We start from the raw sequence: 10,831 nt of genomic DNA, 5'->3' as shown, positions 1-10,831 counted from the left end.
TTTTACACAAGAGCTAAACTAGAATAATTTTTTGCTCCCAACCACTTTTAGCAATTATATATATCAGACCAAAATCTATTCTTCTTCAGAAGGCTTAGCAAATCCAAAAAGCCAGTAATTTTTTTTTTTTTTTTTTAAATCTATCTCTCTCTCTCACATACGTTTGGAAGATATTTTGTTTTTAGTACTAATGGTACTAATAGTTTCTTGAATTAATTACTTCGTTAACAGTTAACATCTCAGCTCAACAATGATTTATTTCTTTATATTTCTTTACTATATAGTGAAAAGTGTTCGAAGTGTTCCTGGATACTTTGCAGAAACACTTTATAAAGCCATGAAGGTAAGCTTGTCTATTTCCACCAACTTTTTTTTTTTTTTTTTAAAAAACCATTTGTTTTCTTCAAAAGTATAGGTGATACATTATAGTAAATGCATATAATTGCATGTACTAATACAACGCATTGGGAAAAAAATGTAATGTAAATAAAAAAAAAAAAGCTTACGAAGTGTTCCCAGATGTGTTTGTGTATTTATCTTCATGCAGCCTTTTGTACATTTCCACCCTTTCACTTCAGATGATATTTAAGTAACATTTATCTATTATATATATATACAGGTGGCCCTCGTTTTACAACTGTTCAATTTACACCGTTTCAGAATAACAACCTATTTTCCCAGTCATGTCACTGCTTTTGAAAAGCATTGAGAAGCAGTGCATTTATTAAAATAGCCAGTAGATAGAGCTGTCCGCTTGTGTTGCAGCAAAGCCAAGCAAGCTGAAAATAATCAGTTTAACCAGACCTGAGCTATCGAGCAGATTTCAAAGGAACAAGATCTTCCTGTCTATAAATCAGTCCAGATTGGAATGCATAGGAAAGAACTGTTTGCAGAAAAATGCAAGTGAAGTCTGTGTTGTGTGATTATTTTATTAGTTTTATAATGCTGTTTAGCAAATGTTTTTGTTCATTTAACTTAGTTTAATTATATATTCTGTGTTGTGTTATGTTATTAGGTTTATAATGCTGTTTAGCATTTAAAGTCTTCATTTCAAAGCTTTAAAAATAATGTATTAGGTGTTACTTATGACAATTTTGAGAGGGGCCTGGAACCTATCTCCCTCACTTCCCATTGACTTACATTATAAACTGGGTTTCAATTTACAACCATTCCTTCTGGAACCTAACCCCGGCGTAAACTGAGGGCTACCTGTGTGTGTATGTGTATGTGTATATATATATATACATTTTGAAAACCAAATCTTTGAATTTTTAAATATGTTTATCTCTGCGCACACACACACTGTTTAAATTATTCATTTTTATATGTATACCTCTCAAGATATACAGAACAAACTAATTGGCATTATTTGTATTTATGGAACACTTCACTGTACTAGATTTATAACTGCTTGTAGCTCAAAACGGCAGTGTATCATTTTCATGCAAAGAACCAGCAGGATTTTAATAGTATATTCTACCACAACAAACAAAATTAACATCAGGGAGTAACAATACCCTGAAATATTTTATAAAATTTCTGTATGTAGTCTGAATGAAAATTTTTTTTTTTTTTTTTTTTTTTTTAAATACAGATTATATACACTGATATTGAAGTGTAATAAGTATTTACATTAAAAAGGCTAATTGTGTTTAATGGTTGAATTTTTTTTAAAGCATGGCGGTAGGGTTGCCACCTTTTGCCTAGAAGATTCCTGGACACTTTTTAAATGGGGGGGGGGGGATAGGGTGTGTCTCAGGGCGTGGCTTGGGGGCATGGCTTCTCACTGCCTCAAATTCAATATGAAATCAAATCTCTCATCATCATCTCTATCATCTCTATCATCCTCTCCCCTTCCTCAGACATTGTATACAAATTCAAAACAATATATAGCTACAAACAAGCAAACCCCACCCCCAGTTAGGACCAAAAAAAATGCCTAATGGTAGTCATGGTAACAACCTGATCACATAGTAAACATCAGTGTGTGATATAATATAACCATATTAGTCTGAGTATCAATATTCAACAATCAGTGATGATTTAACAGTGCAGTGATATATGATAGGATAAATGCAACCAGCAACAGAGATAATCAGTTTTAGCACACATTCATATAGGCAAAAAATGCAGATCATGTCAGAACTTTGACAATAATGTTGTTATCAACATACCTTATGGACATTAAAAACAACATCACAAAGTATTATGCAAACAAAATCAGAACTGGATCATAGTTCCCTTTCAACACATCTGTAGCACCCACCAAGAGCAAACATTACTCACTTCCTGGTTAGTGGTGTGGTCACGTGTCCAGGAGAACCAATGGGCTGCAGGCATCGTGATTGCTATGGCAAAATAACGTGTAGATCAATGCCATAAAGATATAGAATAGGACGATAATTAATAAATACAAAAAAAAGGGGGGGAAACAATATATACCTGTGGGAAGAGTAAAAAGTAGGCAATATGGGCTCTATACTAAAGATTTTATTACAATTAGTTAGTGGACCAATTACGGTCCTACATTTATGATAATCAAACTATCTCTAGGCACACAGTGTGTGAACACCTATGCCAGGATAGGATGTATCTATTTATCAGTACCAATTAGTCAAAACCCCTAATCTGAGGTTCACGCTAGATCTCTTAAAAGATCAAACAACATATAGGCACCTATGAAAAATTGGAGAAGGGACCAGCCCCAATTATCCAGAAACCCTATACTGGGGTACATAGTAATGATGGCCAGATAGTGTATATACTATGGGTAAGCCCATGCATGTATCATAGACCTCCATTAAATTAAACAGTGCAGGCACTAGAGCTATAAGAAGCAATTCCATTCAATGATGGTATTTAGTCCATTGGGCTGTAGAGTGTTCAAGTGGTGAATTCACCTTGCTTCTACTTGTAGGAGTACCTTGTTTCTGTCACCCCCACGTTTAAAGGGGGGGGGATATGGTCTATCAAGACAAACCAAAGATCGTTAATTGTGTGGCCAGCCTCCAGAAAATGCTTTGCCACTGGCTGGTCACTCTTCTTATTTTTATTCTAATTTTTTATGGCATTTCTGATAGATGATCTGTGGTTGGAGAACTGCGCTCTAGCATCTGAGGTCTTGCCAACTTAAAACCTCCCGCAGCTGCAGTTCAACAAATATACTACATGAGTAGTGGTGCAGGTAATAGTGTTGGATGGTATACCTCTTGTTTGTATGTGGGTGAAAGTAGATCCAGGTACTATACCACTACAGGTTGTTCACCCTGCATACCGAAATGAGCCATTTTTCTTGTTTTGTTTAAGTCAATTTTCTTTTTTGCAACAATGAGTGGGGTCTGTTATCATCAGAGTGTCTTTTAGGTTAGTGTTCAGTTTGAAACCCACCCTAGGGTGTCGCCACTTATTGAATAGTAGAATTGGATCACTTTTAATAATGTGCCAATGTTGGTCAAGACTTTTTCCCAGTGTGCTCATAACTGGACTATATACAGTGGTGAAGGTAAATCAATGTACATTATCTTCATCAGTATCAGGATTTATTGCTCTAGGACCCTTGACCATTCTTTTACTTAGGTCAATTAACCTCTGATTGTATCCTCTCTGTACAAATTTGCTGGCCATTTCGGATAGTTGTTTGTCTCACTTGTGGTTCACAATTTCTTTCCACACGGATCATCTGGGCCTTAGGAATAGTCTTCAGCAATGATGTCTGATGATAACTCATCGCATGCATGAGCAAGTTCCTATCCATAGGCTTATAGTAGAGTGATGTACCCAATCGGTTATTCTCTTTCTTAAATATCTTAAGGTCCAGGAATTCGATTGCGCTATCATCCTAAGACATTTTAAACGTGACTGGATTATCCATGCCATTGAGTTTTTCAAACCAGTTTCTGAGTTCTTCAGCAGAGCCCCTCCATATTATGAGGAGGTCGTTGATATAGCGACGATAAAACATCACTTCAGGTTTGTCGTATATGCCCATCACAGAGGTCTCTTATTTCTCCATAAATAGATTGGCCAGAGAAGGAGCCACATTAGATCCCATGGTCGTACCAGAGATTTGTTGATAGTTTTCAAAGCAAAAATAATTCAGCTTTAGGCCCAGATCAAGCAGCTCAATGAGGAAGTCTCTAGGAGGATCGGTGTATGGATGTCTATCCAATGCTTCTATTATGCATTGCTTGCCACTCTCGTGTGGTATAATGGTATATAAGCTGTTGACATCAGTAGTTGCTAAAATCCATGTATCCTCAATGTGTTGATCCACCAATTCTTCAATTAGTTGGGAAGAGTCCCATAGATATGATTGCATGTTTCTGACCAAAGGTTGTAAGTAGTGGTCAACAAAAATAGCTCATCTGAAAGTGATTGAATTTCGTGCTGAGACAATCGGTCTACCAAGAAGTTTTTATGAATTTTTGGCAGTGTGTATTATGGGCATGATGGAAAGTTCAACCTCAAAAATTTAGAGGTGCTCTCATCAATCCATCCAGATCTTTGGCTATTTTCCACTGCTTCGTTGATGATTTGAAACCTCCTATTTGGATCACTCTTGAGTGTGGAATAGGTTTGGTCACTCAGCTGCTGGAGTATCTCTTCGCGGTAGTACGAGTAGTCAAGTACCACTACCACGCCCCCCTTGTCCTCTATCCTTATAACTATCTCTGGATCTGATGCCAGGGATTTAATGGCTTGTTTCTCTTTTTCTGGAAGGTTATTGCGGGACAAACAGCCCCGGTCTGGCGCTGTTTATCTCGTGTCCCGGAACTATCCTCAATTGCCCCGGGCTAAGAGGTCCCCTGGCGCAGGCAGCAAGCTGTAGTGAACAGTACAAAGATTAAAAAAAAAAATAGCTGGCCAGGGGAGCTCTTAGCCTGGGGTTACTAAAACACCGGGTAGGTGGAGTCTGGAGGAGAGACGGAGGAGTGTATGGGAGGGGGGAAGAGGGTCGAGGAGGGGATTTGTGCGTCGCGTCCTGCAGCCTGAGAGCGGCAGAGAGAGGTCAGGCAATGGTCTGTTCTTGGTAATTGGTATGGTCATTTTATATTGTTTCCTTTTGGCTTAATTATGTGTAAATTATTGGGCTTAGAATTATGATATATATATATATATATATATATATATATATATATATATATATATATATATATATATATATATATATATATATATATATATATATATATATATATATATATATATATATATATATATATATATATATATATATATATATATATATATATATATATATATATATATATATATATATATTTTAGGATATAACCTCTAAAAAGACTGGGAATTCAGCACTCTTTTATAGAAAATAACTAGAGCAACACAATGTGCAGTTTTAAAAAGGTTTTTAATTCACGCACCTCGCCGGGTGCCGATTAAGCAAATGAATCAACAGATAGAAATACACAAGCAACCTGTATCTAAATAGTTAAAAAAAAAAGTGCATACATGTACTGCACTAAAATTGGACCGGTCCAAGTGACTGAGTTACGCTAGTGATGAAGGAACCAACAAACTGAGTACATATAGCATATGCAAATAATCCACACTAGTTAATATATGGAATATATGAAAAACCAGCAGTGCATAACACAGACAGAAGTTTTAGTAAACTGTGTTAGCCGAGTATTCTCATATATGCAATATAGGATGTGTGTACACAGTATAATGCAATTCAACAACAGATGAGATTAATATCAGAAATATTGCTACAATGATAGCTACAATGGGTAGCCACTGTCACGGTGATATACAAAGTCCCAAAGTTGCTGATTAAACTGTTCCAGTAATGTGCATATACTGACCAAGTTGTGAGTTCAGTTAAAGCTATGAAAAATGAGTTGTAGAAAGTAAAGCGATAGTCATTAAGTGAGCCAAAGCAAGTAATTATGAGCAAAAGTCAAGCGGCACACAGGGAGACATGCAATGCAGCAAGCAGGAGCAAAAGAAGAAATCTAGCAGCTGAACAATCAAGCGGATATGCAGGAGGACTTTTAAATCAATATACAAATCCCTCTGTCAACTGCAACCACTTGAGCTTGTAACTTCATGATCTTACAACAAGAAAATGTAAAACATAGGGCACTTATAAGAGATGTAGGAGAACACCGGGTATGGACATCCTGGTCTCTCTGTCAACTACACCTGTGGGCGCCCTTCTCCTCTTGTCTTTTTCCAGAATCGCTTAATTTTTCTTTATCCAAGTCGATCTGTTTGAACTTCAATGCACCAATTATTTTGCTCACGTAAGTATCCAGACTCCAAAGTTTGCTTCACTCAAAGCTGGCGGCTCACCACGGCATACCGCTCTGTTCCATTCAGCAACACTGCGTATCAGATCACGTGGAACCGGTCAGCCAATGCCGACGCGCGTTTCACCCCCACGTCACAGGAGAGACGGGGCTTCCTCAGGGCTGTATGATCTAGCGTGTGTTGGTTCTACCTTTAAACCAAACTAACTCCGCCCATATGGGAGGTGAAAATATTCTAACATATACAGTTTTAAATATATATTCAAAACACTCATTCTCTTTCAACAAGTAGTAACTTTGAGGACGAATACACAGGTTAAAGAGTCTCAAGGATTTGAATACGGCTATGTAATTAGTGTTTACTTAACATCACTGTAACGTTTTGTGTTACCAACTTTACAAAAAACACGCCATATCCAGTCTTTCGTTCATACCTTTGGGGCCAATGGTAGAGAGGTTAAAAATCCACCTACATTCTTTCTGTAGTAGGACTTTATCATTATCCCCCCCTCTACCATTGGTGATCCCTTTATCTATGCCCAGCACTCTCATGCAATCAGGGCTACTGTTGTGGAAGGACTCAAAATGCCTGGCCACACTACTGTTTTTCACCTTGTTCTTTGTCATCCCTGTGCTCAAGGATTCTATCTTTCAATATCCTCTTGGTTTTTCCTGCATAAAAAGGACAGTCACAGTTTAGTAAATATACCACTCCTTCAGTGTTACAGTTGAAGAAGAATTTAAGTTTATAAACTTTTTCTGTGCAAGCCGAGAAAACTTTAGTTTTTAACATAAATCTGCACGCCACACATTTCTTACATGGGAAATTTCCAACTAATTTTTGTCTAGATAGCCAATTAGTTTGTGGAGTGACAAACTTGCTTTGTACAAGTTTATCTCTTAGATTAGGGGCTCTTTTTGCCGTGAGTGTTGGAAAATGCCCAATTTCTTTGGCCACATTTTCATCATTCAACAGAATTTTCCAATTGTTATTAGTAATACGTTTGATTCCATTCCAGTGACAGTTATACCTGGTCACTAGTCTAATGGAACCTGTATTCTTTCTCCTTCGGATAGAGGAGGGATTCTCTATCTGTATCTTTTGCAAAAGTATAGGCATTTTTTAGAATTCTCTTTGGATAACCTCTCGCCCTGAACCTCTCTGTCATACAAGCTGCATGTTTGTCAAATTTGACGCGAGACGAACAATTTCGTCGAAGGCGTAAAAATTGTCTCTTAGGGATCCCTTTTACTAGGTGGTATGGATGATGGCTTTGCGCTAGGAGGATGCTATTCGTAGCAGTCTCCTTACGATAATTTTCAGTTCTCAGTGTGTCTTGTTCGACTCGTATGTCAAGATCAAGGAAAGACAGACCTACTTTACTAGAATTAACTGTTAGAACAATATTTCTAGTTATCATTTAGTTCATCAACAAACTTTTTCAACTAATTTTCTGTTCCTTCCCATATGACAAATACATCGTCCACATATCGAAGCCATAAGTGGACTTTCTCATTGAACTCAGTTTTTTGATAGACATCTTCCATCTCCCACGCCCCTAGGTGTAAACAAGCATACGTGGGGGCACATGTGGCCCCCATTGCTGTCCCCCTGATTTGCTTATAAGTTTTATTATCAAAGGAGAACACATTGTTCTCTAAAACTATTCTCAAAAGGTCAATAACAAAATCAGTATGCACACTATACGATGGACCCCTTGAGTCAAGAAAATGCTTAGCTGCTTGTATCCCTATGTGATGGGGGATAGAGGAATAGAGTCCTTCTACATCTAGTGTAACCAGTAGGGCCTCTTTAGGTATAGATAAGCTATCTATTTTCCTCAAAAAATCAGCAGTATCAAGGATGTAGGACGGCATGGTACACAAAAATGGTTTTAAAAAAATGGTCTATGTAATTGCCAAGATTTTCTGTCATACTACTTATCCCAGATATTATGGGATGCCCTGAGGGATTTTTTAAGTTCTTGTGAACTTTAGGTATGCAGTAAAAAACTGGCATGACTGGCTGTTGATTGAATAGATTTTTAAACTCAATATTAGAGATTAAACCATCATCAATTCTAGCATCATTTAGTTTCCTAAAAATTAGAGACTGTATATCTGGTGATGGATCATGTATTAGACGCAAATATTGGTCTCTATTAAGCAACTGCCTTTTTACCTCAAGCACATAGCTGGTTTGATCCCACAGGACTACATTACCACCCTTGTCGGCAGATTTGATCACAATGTTATCTGCTGTGATAAGTTCGTTTAAAGCCTTCCTTTCGGATCTGGTTAAGTTATCACCAACTATGCCATTCAAAGGGAAATTACAAATTTCCTTTTCAACTTGCTTTACAAAGATATTGACAACAGGTACAGTAGATAATTGTGGCATGAAAGTAGATCTCGGTCTTAGACCGGAGATTATCTTAGTCTGAGAGGTGGGGGCACTGTTAGTAAATTGTTGGCTAGATTCCAAAGTACCTGATTGTAACAGATCCTCAAGATCTTGCAAAGCTGACCTGTCCTCTTTATCTAAACTCAAATCATGTTGCTCTAGTTATTTTCTATAAAAGAGTGCTGAATTCCCAGTCTTTTTAGAGGTTATATCATAAACCTCTTTTCTTTCTTTTCAATTTATTTAATACAATTATAATGGGTCTGCACCAGCTGTTATGATTCCACTTATATAAATATGTTTAAAATAAGTGGGTACTAACGGCTAGATTTAGAGTTCTGCGGCCAAAGGAGTGCGTTAGCTACACTGGCTTTTTTTCTCCCGCACCTTTTAAATACCGCTGGTATTTAGAGTTCACAGAAGGGCTGCGTTAGGCTCCAAAAAGGGAGCGTAGAGCATATTTACCGCCACTGCAACTCTAAATACCAACATTGCTTACGGACGCGGCCAGCTTAAAAAACGTGCTTGTGCACGATTCCCCCATGATCGGAACAGCCAATAGAATGCGAGCTCAATCTGATTGGATCAGCCAATCGGATTGAACTTGAATCTGATTGGCTGATTCCATCAGCCAATCAGAATTTTCCTACCTTAATTCCGATTGGCTGATAGAATCCTATCAGCCAATCAGAATTCGAGGGACGCCATCTTGGATGACGTCCCTTAAAGGAACCGTCATTCGTCGGGAAGTCGTCGGTGAAGATGGATGGATCCGCGCTGGAGGTCTTGAAGATCAGCTGGTCGTCATCGGATTGAAGAACATAGATGTGGCTTGGATGAAGATGTTTGCCGGTCCGGATGTCCTCTTCTGCCCACTTGGATCAAGACTTCAGCCGGAGGATGGACGTCACTCTTCAGCCCCCGCTTGGATCAAGACATCGGAGGCTCTTCTGGATCGATCGGTGAACCTGGCATGGTGAAGATAAGGTAGGAAGATCTTCAGGGGCTTAGTGTTAGGTTTATTTAAGGGGGGTTTGGGTTAGATTAGGGGTATGTGGGTGGTGGGTTGTAATGTTGGGGGGGGGGTATTGTATGTTTTTTTTACAGGCAAAAGAGCTGAATTATTTGGGGCATGCCCCGCAAATGGCCCTTTTCAGGGCTGGTAAGGTAAAAGAGCTTTGAACTTTTTTTAATTTAGAATAGGGTAGGGCATTTTTTTTTATTTTGGGGGTCTTTGTTATTTTATTAGGGGGCTTAGAGTAGGTGTAATTAGTTTAAAATTGTTGTAATATTTTTCTAATGTTTGTAAATATTTTTTTATTTTTTGTAACTTAGTTCTTTTTTATTTTTTGTACTTTAGTTAGTTTATTTAAATGTATTTATTTGTAGGTATTGTATTTAATTAATTTATTGATAGTGTAGTGATAGGTTTAATTGTAGGTAGTTTATTTAATTTTATGTATTGATAGTGTAGTGTTAGGTTTAATTGTAACTTAGGTTAGGATTTATTTTACAGGTAATTTGTAATTATTTTAACTAGGCAACTATTAAATAGTTATTAACTATTTAATAGCTATTGTACCTGGTTAAAATAATTACAAAGTTGCCTGTAAAATAAATATTAATCCTAAAATAGCTACAATGTAATTATAATTTATATTGTAGCTATATTAGGATTTATTTTACAGGTAAGTATTTAGCTTTAAATAGGAATAAGTTATTTAATAAGAGTTAATTTATTTTGTTAGAATAAAATTATATTTAACTTAGGGGGGTGTTAGGGTTAGGGTTAGAATTAGCTTTAGGGGTTAAAAAATTTATTAGAGAAGCGGTGAGCTCCGGTCGGCAGATTAGGGGTTAATACTATTTATTATAGGGTTATTGAGGCGGGAGTGAGGTGGATTAGGGGTTAATAACTTTATTATAGTAGCGGTGAGCTCCGGTCGGCAGATTAGGGGTTAATAATTGTAGGTCGGTGGCGGCGACGTTGGGGGCGGCAGATTAGGGGTTAATAAATATAATATAGGGGTCGGCGATGTTAGGGGCAGCAGATTAGGGGTTCATAGGGATAACGTAGGTGGCAGCGGTGTGCGGTCGGCAGATTAGGGGTTAAAATTTTTTAATAGAGTGGTGGCGATGTGGGGGGACCTCG

General features: G+C 37.5%; 1 protein-coding gene across 6 annotated transcripts in view; it reads left to right on the top strand.

The window, feature by feature from the left end:
• The window catches only part of ANXA5 (annexin A5), a 194,263-nt gene that overhangs the window by 151,741 nt on the left and 31,691 nt on the right, over positions 1 to 10,831 (top strand). For all 6 annotated transcript variants that reach the window (XM_053703609.1, XM_053703610.1, XM_053703604.1 and 3 more), the window contains one exon: positions 285 to 343. In XM_053703609.1, the coding sequence (XP_053559584.1) occupies positions 285 to 343 (59 nt within the window). The remainder of the gene's footprint in view (positions 1 to 284; positions 344 to 10,831) is intronic.

This window comes from Bombina bombina, chromosome 2, assembly GCF_027579735.1.
Source record: "Bombina bombina isolate aBomBom1 chromosome 2, aBomBom1.pri, whole genome shotgun sequence".
NCBI classification, from domain to species: Eukaryota; Metazoa; Chordata; class Amphibia; order Anura; family Bombinatoridae; genus Bombina; species Bombina bombina.
This window is presented reverse-complemented; position numbering and strand designations above follow the sequence as displayed.